At 34.3% G+C, this 26246-nt stretch overlaps 1 protein-coding gene across 1 annotated transcript; it reads left to right on the top strand.

The window, feature by feature from the left end:
• The first annotated feature begins 632 nt into the window (after positions 1-632).
• LOC108666053 (NPC intracellular cholesterol transporter 1) lies at positions 633-24674 on the top strand. The gene is made up of 27 exons (XM_018152859.2): positions 633-920; positions 1548-1644; positions 5366-5990; positions 6380-6583; positions 6977-7124; positions 7505-7655; positions 8462-8681; positions 9082-9216; positions 9572-9654; positions 10481-10618; positions 10961-11074; positions 11577-11761; positions 12684-12899; positions 13250-13442; positions 13867-13983; positions 14342-14522; positions 15731-15858; positions 16523-16639; positions 17105-17242; positions 18080-18243; positions 18551-18696; positions 19031-19274; positions 19870-19980; positions 21946-22177; positions 22610-22723; positions 23165-23327; positions 23717-24674. The coding sequence occupies exons 2-27, from the start codon at positions 1570-1572 to the stop codon at positions 23827-23829; spliced, it is 4455 nt and encodes a 1484-aa protein (XP_018008348.1). The 5' UTR covers positions 633-920; positions 1548-1569; the 3' UTR covers positions 23830-24674.
• Positions 24675-26246: the final 1572 nt, after the last annotated feature.

The raw sequence follows: 26246 nt of genomic DNA, 5'->3' as shown, positions 1-26246 counted from the left end.
CTCAGTAGTCATTAATTACCGTCATTCCAATATCATTATTCTTGTACAATATTAAGCTTCCGAATTCTGATTAGAGGAGCGGTGGGAACAGTATTTTGGAGTGTGGTAACTTGAAAGGAAAAAATGTTTCATATATACTTTTATATAAGTGAAGTATTCAGGCTATCATTGAATAAAGTCTACATATATAACTGCGATTAAAAATACAAACTTAATCGCAGTTAATTGTAAAAATTTAAATGTCTCATTGCTGCAACAAATAAAAAGTGATGCATTATTAACATATAATAATACACCGTGATATATGATCCCGCGTGTACATTTAAAATTCCGGTAAAATCAAAATATATCATACGGAATTTTCGTTTTTTCTATTAACAATAATATTAGAAAATAATAATCTATAACATTAGAAGATGATATTCTATGGTACCTACCTACATGATCTAGAACCAAACACATAGAACCAACACATTGGTTTGGTTCTAGTCTAGAAGCAACACACATTGGTTGAGACTGACATTTATTAGTAATGATTTGCGTAACTGAGATACGTAGCTCCAGGTGGGCGAGATAAGCGATGCTATATCAGAGGTGGTGTCAGGAGTGAGTGTCTCACTGCGCTGACTGGTGCGAGTACAGCAGCTACTCGTACATTTTACTAGTACATGAGCAACGATGTGATGTGTTAGTCATACTAGGCACATTGTTAAAGTTGAAACTCGCTCATCACATGTTAAAAATTATCTTTGAGATTTTTTACGTTCATGCTTATTATATATTATAAAAGTTTATAATCTGTGTGAAATTTATGCGGAAGAAAATTAGGTTTTTATTACGGTTAATAAGAATTTCATATCCTCTGTTATAAGATTGGTATCTTTGGAAGAGCAAGACTGGAAGCAAGACCGAAGACTGATGTAAGTTCCATCACACTTTAACGGCTAAATATATTCTTATAATTAATTCTCTATTTGTTAATATATTTTGTATAGTATAAAATATTTGCTGACATGAACTTTGAATAGAAATTTATATTAGATTTCAACTTAAACATTAATGATGCAAAAGTTTTTAATCGAAATCGAAATGCGAAAAATGTTTAGGTTTTAAAAGTTCTTAAAATTTGCTCTTGTCAGATAAAATGAAGTTATTGGCTGATTATCATCAAATGATAGTTCATAATTAATAACTAAGATTGCTATTTTCAAACCAGGTATAAAGCATGTTTATTTTGAGATAGTGAAGAGGATTAGTAATAATAGCATTAGGGTAGAAGGAAATAGGTATATACAACATTAGAAGCTCGAAATTACTTAATTATTTAAATTCATAAGCAGCAATTTCAAAACTGGCTGAAGAGCTACACATTAAACCAGTCAGAAACCATATTTTTTGTGGCACTAAACCAGGTCAGCGATAATAAAATATGGATAGATATAAATTGGTACATACAACATTACAATCTCTAAATTATTTTTATTTGAAATATATAACTGCCATTGAAATATACAGCAGCACTTTTAAAACTAGCAAAAACTTTACAGACAAGCAACACGTGGTGGAGCCATGGCGCACGCATCTCTTACGCCTCTCGCTGTCGCGGTGCTGGTGCTTCTCGTCTTAGCATCTGCAGTGCAAGCGGTGAGTTCTTCACTCTAAATTATATTTTCATGTTCCTTTGTTTGACCTAAACGATATAATTTTGGAGATTACCTCTATAGTATTAGAGACAATTGCCATCTGCGGTGAAAGCGGTGAGTTCTTCACTCTAAATTATATTTTCATGTACCATTGTTAGACCTTAACAATATAATTTTGGCCATTACCTCTATAGTATTAGCGACAAGTGGTACTTCGACGTCATTTATTCTTCAAAGTTTGAAAGGCAATATCTTCAAATGACTATTAACATGGCTTCTGATTGATAAAAATTGCTAGCAAATTAGCCATCCGAGTAAGCATATAGCGTAATGAAATTTAAAAATCTCGTTGATAATTTTAAACTTATGTTGGTTCACTAAAATATAATTGAAAAGTACAATTAAAAAGATGTTTAAATTTTTCTGGAAAACTGTATTGTAGATACGCACACAATATATATTATATATTTGTATTGTGGATACGCGCTCAAATGGGTCTTGCAGACTCGTATTTTAATTTCAAAGTTCTGACAAACACGCTCACAAACTTTCTCTTCGATAGATAACAATAGATAGTTTGACTTCATTCATCAAAATGATTCATTAGCATTCAAAGTACGCTATGAAATTTAAGACGCCTACAAGATGACCTGTGCAAACATCAACCTTCATAAAAAATTGTATTTCAAAATCCGGTGGCCTTCCAACATGTCTTCTGCTATGCATACTTGAAGCTGAATATAGGCATGTGGGTTTGAGGCCAAGATTTAGGTCTAACTGTGACAGGGCATACGAACAATAAGAATTTTAAGAGTGTATATCCAGAATGGCTTAATACAGTTTGCATTCAAAAAGTTTATAGTATAATTAATAATATTAACATTATTCGCTGGCTTTTACTGTGAAACATAAGCTCTGGTTGCCTATCATCTGAGAAACTTGAGTGATTTGTTGTTATCTGAACTAATGATAGGAGCTATCACGGGAACAGTTTGGTGGCTACAACACTACGATAGAGGATATCACAATGAATGTCTCTTACGTTAAATTTCTAGCGACTGTTCCCTATACCTATACCGGTTACCTATATTGGGTATAGGTATAGGGATTCATCGGCATCGGCCCTATACCGGCTACCTATATTGTAGTTTAGACTTTAATGAAATATGTGTTATGCTTGGCGCACGTATACAAAATACCGAATCATTTGATGCGTCGAATTGTAATACGTAACAGAATTACCGAACTTGAAAATTTGTATGGTAATATAGTTGAGGAAATAGTTGCTTGTGTGTGGCTAAGAAATTCGAGTACAGTGCTTTGCAAAGGTTCGAAATTCATGAATTGCACGAGAAAAACACCAGTTCTAAAAATTCTATCGTAGCTTGGGCGAAATTTCGAAATTCTATGTAATGAAATTTATGACAGTTCTGGTTTCGGTCGTGGGTGAATGAGGTTCAAATTATTTATTTGACTTTCTTCTATGTAGAAATCATATGAAAAATGAATTGATTGGCTACCTCATACATAGGAACACTAATTTCACAGAAATTCAACATTTATCTAATTATGTTATTAAAATTATCGCTTCAGCTATTACTAGTCAAAATTTGACAGGCTTTTGCAATTTCCTAGGGTTACCCAGTTTCAGGGTAGAGGCAAGGTTCGAATAAATTGAGATGGTTTATTTTTAAATCCGATTTTTTTACTTTATTGCTACACAAGTTCTCCTTACACTCAAATTTGTTTCGCTAAACATCAAATGAATAATCATATAAATTAATTTAAGTTACATTAACTAATAAAATATCGATCACCAACATGTTTCTAGCCAGATGTAGACTGACGCACCAAGTTGAAAACTCGATGCTATGCAATCTAATGGTCTCGGGTAGAAGAGTATATATAGGCGGACTTATGGCAAGGTTGCTATCACTATTATTAATTTCTGCTCAAGGTTAAGCCACTCGTTGGACTCTTCAGTCTAGGTAATATTGAATGATAAATCGATGGTGTTAGGAATAAAATTTTGCATCTGCTTGGGTTTCTAACTGAATTAAATAATGATGTTTTGCCACCTTGTCTTATTATTCAGATGTAATTGGTACTCAATTATCTTCTAGTCGTAAATTTTCTTTATTTATCTACACCGTAACAGGTTTATTAGAAGAATGATTCAAATTCAATGAAAATTATTAGAAAGTGGGTTTCCGAATTCAAATACCATAACAAAATGATTTTCAGACACCTAAAATTAAATTATGAACCATTAAGACCAGTCTTTAATCCGTAAAGGTTGCAGACGGAAAGTGTTGGATGCTCCCATTGAGTGAACTTGAAATTTATGTTTTCAGTGGAGTTAGTAAATGCTTGATCTCGTATTTGATGACAGAATTAGATTAGAATGTCTCAGATGGAATTCATAACAAGTGCAAGAGTTTATTCATAACAGCATATATAGTATCCTCTTTTACATCGATGATGCTAAAGTTGCGGACGCTATAATTTTAAACCACGCCTTGAGTAGTCGACCATAAATGATATGAAGTAAATGTAATCCTTTTATTTACGCAAGCAATTCCGAATCTCCGAACAGTTTTAAATTTGATCATATGCATCTACACTTGATATTTCCTTTTGCTATTACATCTTGCGTAGTTATATTATATACAATCCTAAATATTGCCGCTCACCCACGTGATATTCAACGAATGCGTCACTCGGGACAGATTTGTTCGATTACTGTTGCTCAAATAATACGGAGAACTGCTAATTTCGCATTGTAGTTTGTTAGAGATTAGTAAACCGAAATTTAACAAGTTCTACGATAATGAGAGAATTACATATATAAATTATATAGCAACTTTTAGGTCTTTAGCAAGGCTTAGTTTTTCAGGCCGTACCCCACACTGGCTGGCAAGAAAAATTATCTGTCATGATTGCAGGTTCACCTTATGCGAGGCAAAGGTCTTTCCTCGGCCCTCTGGGTGAATTCGGGTACTTCACGTGATCCTGATAAAGATCTCACAATCAGGATATCTTGAAAATTTTCTTATCAAGTATAATTGGACAAACACACTCATGACGAAGAGATACGGCATAAAAACAGCACATGTTATGAAGCATAGAATTGTATGGATGTAATTTCATTATGAGTTTTGTAAAACAATTTGCTGCAATAGAGAACAATCGTTAGTACACATATGAATATGAAAGTATCACTTGAACGAGATTTTTGTTGCCCTGCTCAACGTTGATAATGTGGAATAGAGTAAATTCGCTCCTTAAAACACAGTTACTTAAGTGACGGTTTAACATTTTTTTCCTTTTTCTGCAGACAAAACACGCAACCACCTAATTAACAATCTCCAGGATTGAATTAATTTTTGGGAAATTTCGAAGTGAACCAAACTCATCTTCATCAAAATTTAAGATGTTCAATTGTTCACACCTATTTAGTGATAAAACAATAAAAACTTTGCAAATTGGAGCACTCACGCATTATTTTTTTTCGATATCACTGACAAGAATGACTGTCGGCTCAATCGTAAAATTATTCCTGTTTTTACTCTGGCCATATGAGAAAGACGACATTTAATTGCACGTTTGATCTTTTCACTAGAAATTGGGGTACATGAACGTTGAACGTACCTCACTATTCCCTAACATTTTGATTTTTCTTATGTATAATAACATTCCCTGATATCCTTCTTTATTTCCAGGGGAACAAAGAATCTCTTCAGGATAAAGCACATGGATATCTTCATGAGTCATCGATATTCGAAGCAGTACAGTCAGATGGGCAGAAATATTACAAAGATTTCAATGCGACAGAAGCAAACTTGAAACCCAGAGATGATAACATACTAAAACTAAAATCTGCACAACCTAGTATTGAAAATAAAATATCCAGTAGTACAGATGGCAAGCCTAAATCTGAACATAGAATGTCTTCTACTGGAAAAACTGGTATAAAATATCAGCATGAAGCTCGATCAGCTCATTCAAGTGAACATAACAAATCAAAATACGCAAATGCGATACCATTTCTTGAATACACAAAAATACAAAGTCGCGAATTACAAGCAAATGGCCCAGTCTTCGAGCAAAGAAATGAAGTTAATTCTCTGGAAAATAAGTTGAACTCAAACAAAGATAATGCACCGAAGGGTACAGAAGGTGGCCAGTGCGTTATGTACGGGATTTGCTCGAAAAACCCGGAGCCGGGAAAGGGAGACATGGACTTGAATTGCTTATATGAAGGGCCTCCTAAGCCGCTTGATGATCCCTACGGCATTTATGAAGGCAAACTGAATGCCTACTGCCCAGACATGGTCCGTGATATAAGTGAGTATTTGGTACGATTTTTCTCGCTAACCAAAATACAGATAGGCATGTATTGGTACAGACTTCATTTACATTTGCAACTACATTATAAATAAGTGAAGTCTGGTTGGCTCCAGTTGAGACTTGACATAAACTAAAGGACATTTAAATGAAACAAATGGTTTCACAATATTAGTTTTTAGAAATACCGATTACTCTTTAATAATTTCCGCCTATTGAATATATCTTGAAGAGGTTTATTTCTGCTTTAGAAAGTCGTATCTGTCAATTTTCTTATTAGCCGAACACATGAAATTAGACGTGCTGATGAAAAGAAAAAGTTTTTATAAGAATTTAGTAACATTTTTATTATAATTTTAGTAAAATTTAACAAACTCAATCAATTTCAGGAGCAGAATTCAACACAAATGGGTCACTTTATACCTGTTGCGATGCCAAGAACATTGAAATTATGACGGCGCAGCTGTCTATGCTGAGCAACTTTGTGGGCAGATGCCCAGCGTGCGAGAACAACCTCATGAACTACTTCTGTAACTTCGCCTGCTCGCCACACATGTCCAATTTTAACCTCGTAACTTCACTTTATAATCAAAGTAGGTGGTATGATTTGTTTCGTCTAATTTTAACCTCGCAACTTCACTTTATAATGAAAGTAGGTCATATAATTTGTTTCGTATCATAATAAATCCCCGTTTAAATATAATCTGATTCAAAATTGAATGACAATTAATTTCAATCAAATTACTGTATGAAAAGATTCTGTAACTTAGATTTCTAATTCCTGGTGCTCAATCTCTTACCAATAAAGCTTGTCTCGGTAATAAAAAATTTTTATGCGTGCCCTTAGACTCTTGTAAAATCGCAGCATAAAACACAGTTAATTGAGTGACGGGTTACTTTTACCCTTGATAAAATATGTCTAGTGTAACATTGATATATTTCAATCAATCAATGAACATGAATACACTTAATTGTTCTCTCAACAGCGTCCGTTTTGACTTTAACGACTTTCATGAACTCTGAGTACGCGAACAAAATATTCGACTCGTGCGACGAGGTCTTCTACCCTGAGATGGCCGTGCCTGCACTGACGATGATATGCGGCCAGTGGGGGAAAAGTTGTACCCCTGAAAGGTTGGATAGAAAAATTTACTTATTTAATTTCCTGACTGGGACGATTACTACTTATTAAGTTTTATGAATCACTTTTTCTGCATTTATTTAATTTAAAGCTGAAATCTATTGATTTTAAGCTGAAATTTTGCATGAATGAGCTAAACTTTAAGCCCGTGTTGAGAGTTAACGAAATGAATAGTGCAAAAAAAAATCCACAAATAATTACATTCTATCGCTGATTTTATCAAACTGAAGTCTACTGTATACTATGATAAGAAATCAATGCATGTTACAAGTAAGTTATTCTAAATTTTCGTTGCAATTTGCAAATCATTTTAAAATAAGAATTTATTGAATAGAAAAGATTAATATTTACTATTGTTTTCATTGCAAACCAGACTTTTCGACTACTTCGGGATAAACAGCTTCGCTCCCTTCAACATCACCATGGAGTATACGAACTCTTCTACGGCCAGCGCTGTAGACTACAACGGCATACCAAAGGAGATGAAACCGCTCGAAGTGGCTACTTCGCCATGCGATTCTCCCGTAAATAATCACGAGCTTCTTGCATGCCACATTTTATGGCAATTGTTATTTAACCCTCTACCGCCGTATGTCACTCTCCGGGAACATAACTTTCGATTTAAATTATTCGTAAACTATTGAGTATAGCAACCTGAGGACGTTTGTACGCAACAGAGACCATTTTAAAGTCGTCGTACGTGGCGGCAACCATCAGTGCAAGTCATTTTGCGCTCACTAGTAAGGTATCCTTTTTGGGGAGTAGGCGCGTGACAACATTGCTCCGGTTACTCATGTCAGGCGGTAGAGGGTTAAAAGCTCGTTGGTACTAGAATATTGTTTGAACCTTAGCTGATCTATTTTATTGAACTGTGTTATCGAATTTTCAACGATTGTTTGTAAGAAAGAGAGTGAATTTTAACCGATTACTTTGAAAGAAAATGAACGAACTCAGGGCGAAATTGCTGCTGTCCTAATCAAATAAATCGACGATATTAAACTGGATTTTACGGTCTTATTCCAAAAATATCTCAAGGAAAAATCTTCAAAGAAATGAGTATTGAGTAGCACCTATGTCCAATTATCGAGCGACGTTTGCTCTATTACAATTTTTTGAAATTAATCTAATCCTAGTTACACACTATTTTAATGTGAATTTTTATTTAGTTCTTAGTGTATAGTAATTTCAATTTCATCGATTTCAAGTTGCCCGCGTTATTTTGACACCTCTTGATAGGCGTGAAATTTTCAAGGTAAAAATAAAAATATTTAATTACATTTTAATTTAATTTAAAAATCGAAAAATTTTTATTACACATTTTTCATTGCAGGACAAATTATTCTGTCTGTGCTCGGATTGTCGGAATTCCTGTCCACCTTTACCTCCGGATCCCGAAGTCGACGAACCTATCACGGTCGGATCCATGCACCTGTTCACGTTCATCATGATTTGGGTGTTCATCGCTGAAACGACGATCATCTTGGTCACGTATGCAGTGACTAGGAATCGAAATAATACCAAGAATACGGCGAAGCGTATTACTCCTAAAGGTTAGCAGCCTTATATTTTGTTTTCAAACGTTCGTTAAAGGACGTAAATTACCATTTTATTCATGACATGCCTGCTTATTTGAACATTTAATTAATACTGGCGCTTTCATAGCCAGCAAACCATAAATGGTTAGAGGTCTGAAATCGATACTTGATTCGAACTACAGTAGTTGGAACAGATATTTTATTGTGCCAAGGAAAACTGAAAAAAATTGTAGAGATACTATTATATTTACGGCATTTATTGTTAGTGTTTAAAAACTACAATTTAAAAATTAGTAGTTGGTGTTTAAAAATCGAAATTTAAAAATTAGTTGTTGGTAATTAAAAATTGATATTTAAAAATGAAAATTGTTAGCGAACTAAGAATTTTTGTAAGATAAAACGGATGGCTCCACAGTAACAGAAGCAGGCGGGACACAGCGCGAAGGATTGCGGCAAGAAAAAGACACGTCGCAGGAGCCGAGCTTCACAGAGATCGTGTCTGCTGCTCTCGAGAAATCAATTTCTGAAAACTTTGCTACCTTCGCTACAGGTTAGAATTACGTTAACTGACATATTATTACAAGTTAAGTAATCGTTTTTGTGCACTGGGGATTGCCAATTTTTATCTCAGCGCGAATATATTTCTTGTCTAAATGCGTGCAATCAGCAAACTTTCGGATAGAATCTTGTAATAACAGATCATGGCCCCTACATTTATTCTAAATTCGCTCAAAGTCGTCCAAAAAATTCTTATTGTGTAGTGGTTGAAATGAAATAAATTAAATATTGAAAAATATTATTTCTAAAAATAGTAACCTAGGCTTGGGAAGAAAATACAATATAAAATATTTTAGAAGATATATTTTATGTAATTTGATTTAATAGTTAAATTTCAATGTGTGCAGCGGTGGCCAAAAGTCCGTACTCGGTTATTGTTATATGCGTGCTGCTTTGTCTCGGTCTCAGCGGAGGCATGTTCTTGCTCAAAGTAAGTACCTACGACGCAAATTTAGATAAAGTCCTCCCTAAAATTAGAAATAAATTGTATGAAGGTGAATCCTGTATGAGCTTGAGTTACATCTATGATAATGCGTTGTCTTAAATCTATATTCAGAACAAGATATAAAAGTTACACCTAAGAACAACGAAGTTACAGTTGGATGTGATAGAATTATTTTGAAAAATTGTATACTAAAATTTCTGTTTTTAAAATTAAGACACTCAAGAAAAATGTATAAATTGTTGTTCCAAATTTGGAAGAAAATGTAACTATTGCGACTATTTATATTTCGTAACACAATGTTAGGGTAAGGGTAACACCATATCGTCATTTCCAATTTCGTATGTGCAGAGTGAAAGTGAGTGCGCAGTAAAATGCGTGGCATGAATACGTTATTTGCACTTATCTGTGTGCTTAATAACCTACAAACAGTCAACGTGAAATATTGCCGATATTCATAGCATGGTACTTTAAAAATCAAATTCGTTTCGAATTTACAGGAAAATGTCAATAATCCTGTAGAAGTAAATTCATTTTGTTTTAATCAAGATTTAGAACGAACATATATTTACTTTAGACATGTTTATTTTTGTAAGACTCCCGTGAAAAATGTTATTTTATTCGGCAATATTTTTCCATTAAATTTCCTACCTATATCATTTTGATATAACATTCGTACATATCCAGATAACTCAACATTTCAGGTAGGAGTAGCATTTCGGATGGTAGAATAATATAAGGGCTAACTCATATAATAATAACTCATCATTTGTTCCTCATTTTTTCACCATTTTATTTATTTTTTATTCTTCAGGTAACGACTGACCCAGTGAGCCTGTGGGCCTCCAAGACGTCGCGTACATTGCAGGAAAAAAATTATTTTGACGAGCATTTCTCTCCCTTTTACAGAACAACGCAAGTTATAATGACGCCCAAAATTCCCATTGATGGCGTGAGTAAAAAATATGCAGTATTTAAATCTAATTACGACAGATTTCTAATCACAATGTTGAAAAAAGCACTGAAAGATGAGCCTAAAACGAACAATTTAATTACGTTCATTTCCATCAACTTCCAGAGCTCGGAAAGTTCCTAGTTAGTTTGAAGAAATAGTTTTCGCTAATGTGTTTGCGGAACCCACTTGTTCAAAATCAAATTAAAATCAAAATTTAATTATAAAATCGCAGAAAATCTTAGACAAACTTCCGTTGCTAATTTTTAGCCAGATCAATTTTGAAGTGTTTGAGTATATATGAGTTTTTTTACTCATTGTCACAAAAAAACACCCTTTCAGAGGAACGTGACCATTCACGATCCATCAGGGCTCGATTACTACTATTACTTCGGACCCGCCCTGGATCCCTCGTTCGTTCAGGCTGCGATGGATCTCCAGACCGACATTTTGGCGGTACGCAGCATTAATTTCCTGTTTTAAGTTGTGTCATGACAATAATATTAATACCCTAGAATATAATTCACATATTCAAGTTTTATCAGTTTTGGTTTTGTTGTATCTCAGTTTAATTATTTTAAGGAATTAATGATACGATGAAGGTTTTAATTATCGTTTGAAATTATCTGAATTTTGGCGCGCCAATAAATGCACTTATGAATTAATAACTAACTTCAGTTTGGCGACGATTTAATAATCATTGCAACTTGAAAGCTAATCTTGTGAAAGCGAACGTAATGACACGGTAGCCCATTTAGTCGTAGCATTTGAAAGTTGAAAATTAAATGCGTTTAAGTTATATTATGCGCGGAATTAGGAGCTTCATTATAGAATTATTTATAATTTTTCCTTTAGTATTATGTAGACATCTTTAGTTAGAAGCTGTGGCACTCATGTTGTATAATGATACCATCTCTTGACGCAAGAAGATTCTAATTATTCCATCTTGTGTTGACAGTTGCAAGCGGAATACGATGGTAAACCCGTTATCGTTAACGACGTATGCACCAAGCCATTGTCACCAAAGATGGATGACTGTCTTGTGATGAGCGTGATGAACTACTGGCAAAACAACGCTACGTCTCTCGCCATCGACATCGAAGATGGCTATGCCTACTACAATAAAATGGTTAAATGCATCAGGTGAGAACATCAGACCGTAGATAATAATATTTTACTCTCTTAAGCGAATATTCGCTTCCGAAGGGTTTGAATCACAATGGTAGTCGTTCATTCTTATTAAAATCGGGTTCTGTAAAAACATGCAAATTGTTGTATAAAATTAGGTTGCACTTAAGTTAGACTAACAAGAAAAAAATAATTTATAACACAGGTTGCGACATAAAAGCAGTAGTAAATAGTAAATTGAATGTTAAGAAGAAAGAACACAACAGTCTAATAATATTCTTTACATGGTGTTTCGAATGAAAAATATTGGTCGGCTTAGTTTAGTTCTCAATAATTTTAAAATGCTCTAGACGAAAGAAATGCTTCTCAAACTATTGCTTGATAATTTGAAGATTTTGCTTTAAAAACATTTATTGCCAAGCCTTTAAGCAACTCAAAAAGTTAATTTTAGTAGACATTGTTGCAGTGTCATTCTTTGCTTTAATTATTTGCAACATTTAAGTTTGCTTACATGGTTTTCAAAACACACATGTAGAAAATTAAAATTAGGTTTAGTAAATATATGCGCGAGAAACAAAAAATAATCTGATAAAAAGGCAAGATTTCGCCGCAAAAGAAATAATATAATAATTTTCAGTTACATATTTCGGACACGTTTCCATCATTTTCTACTTTCCTCAATTGCATTTTCTTCTGCGATATCAACGTTTTAGATTTTTGTGATCTGCCGCGTGTCGTCATTTTAATCTTTTGTAATTCTGAATCAGTTTCACGCGGGAAATTTGTACTTCCATATTTCACATATATATAATTCTTTTTCGTAGTATTTCACTAATATTTACTCTTCTTTTGCCTATTCAGCGATTATAAATGCCTTTGCAGAGTTTCTCAACGACGTATCTAATTTTAATAAAGTATTCCCATTCTTGCCGACCAGCAATCCAACGAACGTGGATAATATCTACTGCCTGGGTTCGTACGGTGGACCGGTGCTACCGTACACAGCACTAGGAGGATTTTTGGAGGAGGGGGATTCAGGATCCTTGTCTGAAAATCCGGATTACTTCAATTCTACAGCTCTTATTATTATCATCACCTTGCAGAACTATGTTGATAAATCTCAGCTGGGCCCTGCTCTTGCCTGGGAGCAAGTGTAAGTGTCTGACGATAGTACAAAGGATAATATTTTTATTCTCTGCATTTAATTCATCAATTCATCATAAATTCTTTTTCAGTTCAATTGAAATGGTTGAATAGCGATCAAATTATATTTGTAAATTATATTGATTATTTATTGACTATTTGCATAAAAATGTCGATAAAAAACTGAATACCGAATTTTGCCTAATTCATGAACATTTTTGTCGATTAGCAAAACTTTATAAATAATTCCCCGAAATGAAAATTTTCGCTTAATGGCTGCGTTTTTCACAATCCCTTGATTCCTCGAATATTTTGTAATTTAACATGGGAATTCATTCAAATTTTATTAAATCTGCACAGTTTCCTGGACTTCATGAAGGACTACAACAGCAGCCTGATGGACATAGCGTACAACGCTGAGCGCGGCATAGAGAACGAGCTGATGAGGGAGAGCGTCGGGGACTTAGGTACCATAGCGCTCAGCTACGTGCTCATGTTCGCCTACATCACCATCGCTCTCGGCAATCTCTCCGCCAAGCTCTCCAGGATGATGGTCATTTTCTATTATTAATGCTAATAAAATTAGTATGAATTAGGTGGGCCTCATTTTTCAAAAAAGTATAATATAAAACTAATAATAAAACTTCATTTCGTGAATAGGAAAAGAACTTCAGAATGAAGACAATTTATCACACTTTTTAGTGTTTTTGTTAGCAGGATTGTTAGCAAGTTCGCCCAGACAAAAGAACACGTATGATCGAATTCTAATTCAGCCGACGGTCTCTATACTGAATTTGTATATTCTGAGTTAAAGGAAAATTTATCTCCACCTCTAACAAATTCAAGAGATGTGGCGTTTTTGGTTGCTTCTCGCCTTGCATTGGCACATAAAAAGAGTAATTTTATCGAAATTTGCAGATTGAATTTTCATATACTTATATGAAATTCCGTAAATTTATTTTTTGTTTACTTGGCAGATTGAAAGCAAGCTCATGGTGGGACTGGGTGGGGTCATCATCGTGCTGCTGGCCGTGAGCTCGTCTCTAGGCTTCTACGGCTACTGCGGGGTCGAGGCTACACTCTTCGTCATTGAGGCGAGATTCGATTACTCTATTGTCAATAATAATGGAATTAATGGAATAAATGCTTCATCATGGTAATGAATACCTCAGTACTAATGGATTTAGGGCTGACATGCATGTGTATTTGTTCTTCCGTTCATTGAGGTAATTGCTCTTTCGTTCATTGAGGTAATATTGCTCTTTCGTTCATTGAGGTAATATTATTCTTTCGTTCATATAGGTAATATTGTTCTTTCGTTCATTGAGGTAATATTGTTCTTTCGTTCATTTAGGTAATATTGTTCTTTCGTTCATTTAGGTAATATTGTTCTTTCCTTCATTGAGGTACTAGTTCTTTCGTTCATTTAGGTAATTGTTCGTTCGTGTGCAGGTTGTGCCGTTTTTGGTGCTGGCAGTTGGTGTAGACAACATCTTCATATTGGTACAAACGTGGCAGCGCGAGCCAATGCTGGAAGGGGAAACGTCTGAAGAGCACATCGGAAGAATCGTTGGAAAAGTTGCACCAACCATTATTATCTCCACTTCTTCGGAAGCTCTCTGCTTCTTTTTAGGTACTATCAATTCCTGCAGCGGATGTTTCATTACCTGCTGATCAATTGATAAATATTTCAATTTAATATTTCTTTGAAATTTAGAACAATAATGTTCATTCTTCTTCGCCCTAAGGAACCTATAATTCAGATGGGATCATTTTTCAATAGACACGTTCCGCCGTGGAGTCAAAAATATATAAGGAATATTATTAGTATTATTAAGGCGCTGAATTTTTTCCCCCACGAACCAATGACTATTTGTCTTTCAAAGTTAGAGCACAATGATCAGTAATTCTATTATTTCCCATAAAATTTACGAGGCAGGCTGTGTATAATTAGTCATACCGAGTCGGAAATTATGATTGCAACGATAAGCTTGGTCTGCGTGTAAATTCAATCACTAACTTTCAGACTTGCGTACTATTCGAAACATTCTGAAATATGCCCGTAGATTTTTGGCCTCATTTCTCACTGAGTGAGAAAGAAAGTTTTTAAATTATTAATTATTTAATTGTTTATTCTGGGCTAATTTAACAACAATAATTTTCTGCATAATTATATCAAACGAAATTATGATTTATAAAGCTACATTTTTCAATGAATATTAAACTTTAATTCATTTCCTTGAACATTTCTAAATGAGCCTGAAATCTACATTCGAAGAAATACTATTCAATCATTCTCCATTTTTGATTTAAGCAATTTGAATGTTTTTCATTGAAAATTTTTGTGGAGTATATATTCCTATGTATTCATTATTTTGGACCGCATACTCCATATTATGGAGTAAACTGTAACAGCGGAATACCTTTAAAAAATACACAATACACTCCATATAATGTAGTAACATTAATGTAATAATACTTACATTAATCAATAATGCAGGAGCGCGTTCGCCGATGCCTGCCGTGTATATATATATAATATAGTAACAATATGTAACATTAATGTAATAATGTTGACATTAATCAATAATGCAGGAGCGCTGTCACCGATGCCTGCGGTGTATATATAATATAGTAACAATACGTAACATTAATGTAATAATGCTCTCCCCGATGCCTGCCGTGTATATATAACATAGTAACAATATGTAACATTAATGTAATAATGCTGACATTAATTAATAATGCAGGAGCGCTGTCACCGATGCCTGCCGTGTATATATAACATAGTAACAATATGTAACATTAATGTAATAATGCTGACATTAATTAATAATGCAGGAGCGCTGTCGCCGATGCCTGCGGTGTACTCGTTCTCGCTGTACGCGGCGCTGGCGTTGATCATCGACTTCGTCTTGCAGATGACGTGCTTTGTGGCCCTTATTGCGCTCGACGCCAGACGCATCAAGGTGCTATACATTACAATTATTTAGATTAATAGCAAACTAAATCAAGGTGCTATACATTAAAGTTATTTAGATGCATAGAAAACTAAATCAAGGTGCTATACATTAAAGTTATTTAGATGCATAGAAAACTAAATCAAGGTGCTTTACATTAAAGTTATTTAGATGCATAGCAAAATAAATCAAGGTGCAATACATAACAATTCTTTAGATTCATAGCAAAATAAATCAAGGTGCAATACATACCAATTATTTAGATGCATAGCAAACTAGATCATGGTGCTATACATTACAATTATTTAGATGCATAGCAAACTAGATCAAGGTGCAATACATAACAATTGTTTAGATGCATAGCAAACTAAATCAAGGTGCAATACATACCAATTATTTTGATTCGTTGCAAACTAATAGCATCTAAGACTAATTTGTAAAGCTAATGGGCTCTATTGCTATAAAAAAATTATGAACATATACTTTAATATAAAAAATATATATCTTTTTAAATCGCTCTGTCCGGTCGTTTTTTTTAAGTTGCAATATAATGTGATAGTACAATTTACGCTTTAATGTGGTGGCTTACAATGTGACGAGACGACCTCCTTATGAATTATATATTTTATATCGTCTGACAAATTGTTATACCCCTCTTTTCTCATATACTCAGGCTAGCAGATACGACATTCTGTGTTGTGTGACCAGCAGCGACGTCAAGCACTCTGAACAGAGTGAAGGCGCTTGCTTTAACTTCTTGAACGAAGTTTACGCCCCGACGCTCATGAAGGTTCGCTTTACTGGACTTCCCCCTTTCTGCCTTCAACAGACTTTTAATGCAATTTGCAAATGATCGCATAGAATTTACCAATTAGTTGTAATATCCTATGTTAGAGCAATTATTATGCATATCTCGTCCCTAAAACCAGCTGATAATAATATTTTAAGCTTGGATATGTCCCAGAAGGTTTTTAGGAATATTTATTCCTACAACATGAACTCTTTTATTCCTTATTTTAAACTATATTCTTGTTCAAATATCACATGGATTTCATTATTGGTCAATAATTGCATGATTAATGTCATTGCTCATTAATTAACAACAGGGATAACAATATTTGTTCAATAATGACACTCAAATATCATGGCTCAATAATAATACATGTCAAGGAATTGCTCAAATAATGACACAAATATGTTTATTGGTTTATTATAACACAGATAATAATATTTCTGAATAATAACTTCGGTGCAGCCGCCAGTGAAGGTGATAGTTCTGGTAGCGTTCTCCGCTTTGTTCGCAACGAACGCCTGCTTCGTGCCTCACATCGACGTCGGTCTCGAGCAAGACATCTCCATGCCAGAGGACTCCTTCGTCCTTAAATACTTTGACGTGAGCACTGAATTATTTAGGTATTTTAATTATATTTTAGTTATTTATTTATTTGCCCCAGGACTCCATCGTCCTTAGATACTTTGACGTGAGCACCGAATTATCTACGTATTTTAATTATATTTTAGTTATTCATTTATTTGCCGGAGGACTCCTTCGTCCTTAAATACTTTGACGTGAGCACTGAATTATTTAGGTATTTTAATTATATTTTAGTTATTTATTTATTTGCCCGAGGACTCCTTCGTTCTTAAATACTTAGACGTGAGCACCGAATTATTTAATTATGGTTCGTTGTTTGATGTTATTTAATATCCCGAACACTTCTTCGTCACCGAATTATTTATTTATGGTTCGGTGATTGTTGTTATTTATTTGCCCGAGCACTCCTTCGTTCTTAAATACTTCGACGCGAGCACCAATTATTTAATTATGGTTCGATGATTGGTGTTATTTATTTACCCGAGCATTCCTCTGTCACTTTGACGTGAGCACCAATTATTAATTTATTGTGCAATGATTGCCGCTTTTTACACTAGGCTAACTCTTCCATTCTTGAATTCGTCGACGTTAGCAACTCATCGTTAACCGAAAATAAAATAATGGAATATTAAAATAATCCAAAATAATTCAAATCCAAATGAAAATAAATTTTTTCTCTATACGATGAGACTATTCTTGAAGTGTACTTCAGAGAATACGTCATTGTAATTTTTTATTTAAACAATAATAATGTGAATTTTCCTATTTTGCTAAATTCCTTCCCATTCCTCCTCATATTTATATAATATATTCTATACTTATATATTCGATGTAATTTTATGCACGGTCTTCCAGTATCTCAATCTCTATATGAGTGTCGGACCTCCCATTTATTTCGTGGTGACGGAAGGATACGACTACACTGACATAGAGAATCAGAATCTTATTTGTTCGAGCGCCGGCTGCAGATTCGACTCTTTCTTAACCAAAATATTCGTTGCGTCCCTCAAGCCTAACGTGTGAGTTTAAATCATGACTACTATTTATACTGCCAGCAAGTTGATGGATGTATTTAAATGAGTGTTATTTATCTTACGCATTCTGAAGTGAATATATTTTAACACGTATGCGCTCGCTGGACTCACGCCTGCATCAAGCGAGATTCATCATAAAGATTGCATGAATTTATTGATTGCATTTTCATAGGTTACTTCAAATGATAATGTAAATCAACAATGAACGTATATATTTAGTTAAAAATTGCATTGTATGTGATGTGTTTGTGCTGATATTACGAGGCGTTGACGCTGTAAACATGTGTTGCAGAACAACAATTGCAGCTGGCGCCAACTCTTGGCTAGAAGCTTACATCAGCTGGATCACTGATGCCGGCAGCGGCACCATTGCAAGTCCTTACTATGGAACTGCTTGTTGCCGCCTCGACGCGGAAGGAAACTTTATCGATAGCAGCGGTGAGATTATTTAGATTTTGAATTAGATTCTAATTGCGTAGCATAATTTATATTTAAAATCAGAAGTATGGGTTGATCTTATTCCTAGATTAATGCATTTTTTAAATTCATAAGTAATCAACGTAGTCAGATGCCAGTAAATGAACTTTTCATTGATCTCAAAGAAATTTCCTCTGAACTCTATTTACTTTACTTCCACCCACTTTTTCATCACTAGTTAATTTCATGCTTAAAATATGATCTCATATGAATCTGATTCCATGTGAAAATTTATTTCGCTCATGCACAAATCCAAAACAATAACTGATCCCTATTTTTTGCTCATTCACTGCAGAGAAATACGACAAAAACGCCAAAGCGATCTGCATGAACACCTCGACCGTGAACCCAGACCCACTACGCCCCCTGCCAGACTTTTTCATGCCTCACTTGCCTGACTTCCTGAAGGACAATCCCCACGACACAGAGTGTCCTCAGGCGGGGCACCCTGCCTACGGGGAGGCCGTGCGAGTGGTGAACGACGCTCGAGGGGAGAACGTTGGGGCGAGCTACTTTATGACCTATCACACCATCCTAAAGTGCGTTAAAAACTGCCATGCAATAAGAGTAATTCAGTGGATGCCCTTATTCTTTGTTGTGGGACATCATATAATTTATCATAGATTGATAATTAATTTTTATTATATGTTAAATATTATATTTATAATAAATATATATTTGTAAAATTTTATTTCTAGCATTATATATTAATTTTATATTATTGGTAGGGTTCCTAAGTTAAAATTAGCAGGATTTCTAAGTCATTTGCCATCATTCTTTTATTATTATTGCAATAGTTTTGATTGTTTGATAGATGAAATGTCATACAATCTATAATTTTTCAGTCACTTCTTATTTTTCTGACATTCTTTGTATACAAAATATTCAATTCGTTTAGCCCTCAGTAATATCCTTGTCATTTTTGCATTGTTCTTATCTGCTCACATTGGCACAATTTTTTTGTAAAATATTTGCGGGTGAAGACCAATTTTATTCAAATTATTCAATTTATCATAAAATTTGTAGGCTAAAAAATATTTTGATTGATAAAGATTACATATGCGGAGAAAGCCTAATCTAAAATAGATCATTTCATAGATATTAGAACTGATCAAAATATAACGAACGTCTCAGGAAATCGAAAGACTTCACCGAGGCCCTGGATCAAGCGTACCAGCTTACTGACCAGCTCACCGAATATCTTCATAATAATACCTTCACAACGGCTAAAGTCTTCCCCTACAGGTCAGAATACATTACAAAGCTTATAATTTATTGAATTTTAACATTATTTATTCAACGTCTGTTAAAACTTTGATAATATATTAATATGGTTTAGGTTAAACTCATTAAAATGAAGTCCAGTTTAGCATAGGATAACCTCGCGACGAAACAGGTCATACACGCGTACCTGTTCATGTTTTGTCCAGTATTTTGTATTATATTTAAGACTAGGCAATGAAACACGCCAATCATGTGAATTATTTATTTTGTGGACACTTTCTAGCTATATTATAATTGTGGATTTTTCTAGCTATATTATAAGTTTAGCAGAGATGAAGCACGTGACTAACCTGTAGATGTATTTACTCCTATTTGGGCAGTATTTTCTATCTATATTATTAGTATTAGCTGGTGTTCAGACACGTGACTGACATGTATCTACTTTATTTGACCTGTAATCTTTATCCACATTATTATTAGTACATGAAGTTTAGACATGACTAACGTGAATATAATCTTATTTGGCAGTATTGTCTATCAAATAATACTAATATTAATAGAGTAACGTGGGGCAGCGCGCCCCCCACTTTTTTTAAACTAAATTTTTGATGAAGTTTTAATTGATACGAGGTGGTTCTTTGTTTTGTTTAAAGGTACAACTAATGAGGAATGTATGATGTGAATTAGACGCCTATAGAGTTATTCAATTTTTAATGAAACACTATTTTGTAAAAAGTGTCAAAATGGGCCCATTGCCCCACCCCTGGGGCAATGGGCCCATGGGCTTGGGGCAAGGCGCCCACCCTTGGTCCCTTTACCACAATTGCATATTTTTTGTTTAAAAATGATAAAACAACACTTTACAGTTAAAAATAAGAAAAATGTAATAAAAAATATGACATTCATTCATTTATTAACAACTCAAAAATCATATCCATAACTTGAAAAAAATATACTCTTGGCTTAAAAAATCTATCACTGACGTGAAGAAAAATATTTCATTGACATAACATTATATATCCTTGACTTGAAAAAGATATCTTTGCGATAAAAAATTCGTCCTTGACATGAAAAAATGTATCCTTGACTAGAAAAAATATATTTAGTTGATCAGAAAAAAACTTCGTTCCAGTTTCGTCCATAATCCAGATATTATGTGCAGAGAATTCGTACCTAATCGTGATTTCAGCCAACACCATAAAAACTCTCATCAACTTTTGGCTCATTGGTGTTGACTGAAATCAACTTTTGGCAAGGCAAGAGTCAATAACTCGAAAAGTGGTTATAAATACGCATAACTAGAAACTAAACCTGATGCCTTGAGGTGGCAAATCAAAAAATCATGCAATATGAAGTGTAATTTGTAATTCAAAAAGCTAGTCATAGTTTGAAAAGGTCATTGAGACAAATCTAATGATGTATAACACAAGACTTCACCATGGGCGCTTTGCCCCGTGACACGAGTGGGCCCGTTGCCCCCACTAGGTATCATTTCAATTTATATCGTGTCAACATTTCATTTTAAAAGCTAATAGTCTAAACTTGGTCTCAAAATTATCCCTATAAATATTACTTTGAAAAAATAATTCAAAGTAATTACAAAATTTTCATCTATAGTAATGGAAAAAAACTTTATTTAGCGGCAAAAAAATTTTTATCTGGACTAAAACAGTTATTCGCAAAGAACTTAATAACGCAAACACTTAGCAAAACGTAAATCCGTGCAATTCATCCCAGTGAAACTGTCGACCGGCGGTAGAGAACACGGACCAATATCTGCCATACTTAGCGAGAAACCCGCTATGGGCCCGTGACCCGCAGTGGGCTCGCTGCCCCATGTTACCCTACTAATTTTATTAGTATTACCTGAAGTTACGACACGTAACCAACATGAATCTACTTTATTTAAGCAGTATTCTTCATCCATATTATTATTAGTACTTGAAGTTTAGACATGACTAACGTGTATATACTTTTATTTGGCAGTATTTTCTACGTGTACTACGAACAATACCTGACGATGACGACCGATGCTGCTAAGAGCCTCGCCATATCGCTGCTGGGGGTGTTCGTGGTCATGGTTATTTTAACGGGACTTGACGTGTGGACGTCACTATTGGTACTCGGAACAATCATCATGATCGTTGTCAACATGATGGGCATGATGACGTGGTGGCATATCCAGTTGAACGCAGTCACGCTCGTCAACCTTGTCATGGTACGAATTGTGATTGCCATGGTAGGAATTGTCATGGTGGGAATTGTCATGGTGGGAATTGTCATGGTTAGAATTTTCATGGCAGGAATTGTCGTGGTAGGAATTGTTATGGTAGGAATAGTCATGCTAGAAATTGTCATGGTAGGAATTGTCATGGTGGGAATTATCATGGTGGGAATTGCCATGGTAGGAATTGTCGTGGTGGGAATTGTCATGGTAGGAATTGTCATGGTAGGAATTGTCATGGTAGGAATTGTCATGGTAGGAATTGTCATGGTAGGAATTGTCATGGTAGGAATTGGCAAGGTAGGAGTTGTGATTTTGGTGTTGATTTTCTTGTGGATATAGTGTTGATGCTTATATTATGGTGAGAAAGAGAAACTAAGAGTATTTTTCAACAACTGCTTACATTTTTTGCGTCGATGTCATCAGGCCATTGGCATCTCGGTGGAGTTTTGCAACCACATCAGCCACGCCTTCGCCTTTTCAACTCACGAAACTCGCGACCAAAGAGTAATTGACGCTCTGGCATCCATGGGCTCCGCGGTGAGTAGGAAATAAGCTACTTCTGACAACCTGGGTGCGAAAAATCAAATAAAACTGAATCGGTTGAATGTTCACTTAAAATGGCATTGATCTGCATAATTATGTAATAAATAGTAGGAATAGCAAAGAAATTCAAATGCCACGTTCACTCTTCAATACTATTAGGCCATTACTGTGGGCAAAATTAAATACTTAAAACCAAGGATACTTTTTAAATAATGTGAAAGGTAAGATTTCTCCTTGATTTGCTTACAAATGATTCAGACAAAATTGTAGAAGAATTTTATACTGTCCGTGAATATCATTTGAATCTATAATTACCATTTCATATGGGCAGACATATTGATGCAAATCTATAGTCCCAATGGAGCTTATCTTTTCCCGATAAATAAATATACACTTAACCTATACAACAAACGTTGAAACCGTATATTTTTGCAGGTATTTTCTGGCATCACGATGACGAAAATCGTCGGAATCTCCGTGCTGGCTTTCGCCAAATCACAAATATTCAAAATATTTTACTTCAGGATGTACTTAGGCATGGTGATCTTCGGCTGCCTGCATGGGCTGCTTTTCTTACCAGTTGTTCTCTCAATTATAGGTGAGTGTAGCATGTCGATTTTACTTGAAAGATTTCATATGTTGCAGTTTTTTCAATTCAAATTTTGCTGTAAATTGTAATAACTTGCGGGTTTATCATCAAGTAGTTGATGCAAGACATTTTTCCTTATACACAATATGTTGCAGTTTTCAATTCAAATTTTGTTGTAAATAGTAATAATTTTTACGGGTTTATCATCAAGTAGTTGATGCAAGACATTTTTCCTTGTTGAAAGGTGAACTAAGTTTGATTTCTCCTGAAGAAGTCATTTCGGGATTGTTTTTTCTTTTATTAGAGTCTTAAAATCTGCTCCAAGATTTGTTATCCAGGTGATTTGTCATAGAGTTGAACCTTTGTAATTATAATTACTTTAAAATAATATTTTTCAGGTCCTCCGGTCAACAAAGCACTTCTAATAGAGAAAGCCATCAAAGAAAATACGAAAGCATCAGCAAGAGTGCCGTCTAGTCGCGAAGCTGTGGAAAGCACATCCGAAATATAACGGATCTCACTCGCACAAGGTTTATAATTTTGAAGAACTATCGATAGAGAATCTTGCAAAGATCGTGAAATTGTAAAGGGTTATTAACACAGTGGATGGATTTGAATGATCTATGCGAATAAGTGAAGAAATCCATGATCCGCTTATTGAAATTTTTTTTGCTGATGAACGAAATATGGTAAACACAAATCCACTCGAAAACACGATTTTTTAACAAATTGTGATCATTTATCATACGGATTCTAAGATATTCCGATGTATTCAAAGTAAATTTGAAGAGGATAAAATGCATCTCTGAAACAAAGTATCAGGTAACTGTAAACTATTCAGTCCGGCTGGATTAATTTTTTCAATATCTTCTTACTCAAATGGCAATTATTTAACTTCCCGAAATCGTGTGGAACGTTTTATCTGAACTGTTGTTCAATATTGATAATTCTTCAACCTTAGATGAAATTTTTTAAAATTTATGGAAATAAGCGATTAGATTAGAAATTGATTTATTTTAAATTTAACTGTTTTCCGTCTAAAATTTGGGTTTTTAGCAATTCAAATTTATTAAATTTTTAACTTTTTCTTTCCAAGTTAAAATTTTTATTTTTATCTAGTAACGAGCTGGACTATATCATGTCACCAGGCTACACAAACAAATAAATGAATGAAAATATTAAATCAGGCAAATTATATACATTTTTCCGCATTTTCCTTGACGATGTATTCGACGGAGGTGCGAATCAAATCAAATATTGCGTTCTTCTTCCAGGACACAGTGTGCTATATTAGAAGTCTTGCATGCTCAATATGATTATCAAATTATTGATGTGATTCAAAGAAAAAAAATTGACTCTTTATGTTACATAGAGAAATTGAAAATCAACATATAAAATACGACATGCAATTTAATTGCAATCAAATTACCAATAGACAAAGCGATAAATATTTATTGCATTGAGCAGTTATCTGCACTTGATGTCTTTTGTGAAGAGGACTCGGAAATTTTTCTTGCTTCGGAGACACTCGCAAAAAAAAACCGGAGACCAAAAAAAAAATAATACACGTATGAAAATCGATCACATTTATTTTATATTCTGTGTAAATGCAATGCGAGAAAATCTCTGAATGATGTATTTCAAATAAATTTAAAATATTTATATTGGCATGCAGTTTCCGGATGACTTTGCATTTTGGTGCACGTACGTTGTAATTAGTTGTACATATAATAAATATTTTCAGGTCATTATTCGAAGTAATTTATTTGTACGAAATAACGGTCTATTTTTAAAACTAAGGCTTGTTATTATTCGTAAATGTATAATAAATATTTAAACAAAATATCTCCTGGTTTTACTCATCCATCGCATTTCCTTATTTGTGCTGAACTCACTAGAATTCGAGAAATTCATTAACATATAAACTTTGCAGTTTCACCGATGCCAGGTTTAGCCGTTCCAGAATTGCGTTTTTTATTATTTATTTATTAAAAACCTATCATAATTTAACATCGAACATCTCCTATCTCGATGAACTTTTTATAGTCCAACTGCGCAGTGGCAGCATGAATTTTATGACTGTCGAATGTGTCATATAAAAAATCTGCTTCCCGGTGATAATTTAAATGATTTAACACCTCAGCTCAAATAAATCGAAAATCCCATTTCTTTCCAAACCACGCTATATAGAGCTGCTAAAATTTCTTAGTTGTCAATTTAGCCATTTAGGAATTGAATTCTGCCATAGTTGTCAAAACCACAGTCGTCATAGTCGATCATCTAACTCTAGAAATTCAGGTCTTCCCGTTCTAGGCTAATGACTAGATTTTAATTTTTTTTTTCAAACATAATTTAAGGAATTTATTCGTAACCTAACCGCGCAGTGACTAAGAAAATCATTGACATTAGTTTGGCCGGTTTTAATTTCGCAATTTAAGATCGAATATCACCCAACTAGAGAATTATATTTACTCATTAATTGCGCAGTGGCTGTCAAAGTTTCAGCCCTGTCAGTTTGTCCGTTTAGAATGGGCTTTTCCAGTGATAACATTCGCTATTCAACATGAAATATCTCCAGCGGGTTGAATTATTACACTCACCAACTGCACTGTGGCTTCAAAAATTTCATATCTGTCAGTTTTTTTCATTTATTAATTTGAATTTTCGATACCTAAGCTCACTTGAACTGTGAAATTCGTCTATTTCCAAACTATGATATCGTTGTCATAATTTCATGGGTTCAGCCGTTTCAGAATTGAGTTTTATGGTACTAACTTTCTTGATTCAATACCGAATTTCACGAAACCTAAGGAATTGATTCACATCTTAACTACGCAGTGGCGGGTTCAAGCCAGTTTGGATTTCTCGGGTAATAATTTAATATCATATTATGATTTAATATAACCGGGTTATCACCAAACTCGTGAT

This window comes from Hyalella azteca, unplaced genomic scaffold (genome assembly GCF_000764305.2).
Source record: "Hyalella azteca isolate HAZT.00-mixed unplaced genomic scaffold, Hazt_2.0.2 contig11415, whole genome shotgun sequence".
Taxonomy (NCBI): domain Eukaryota; kingdom Metazoa; phylum Arthropoda; class Malacostraca; order Amphipoda; family Hyalellidae; genus Hyalella; species Hyalella azteca.
This window is presented reverse-complemented; position numbering and strand designations above follow the sequence as displayed.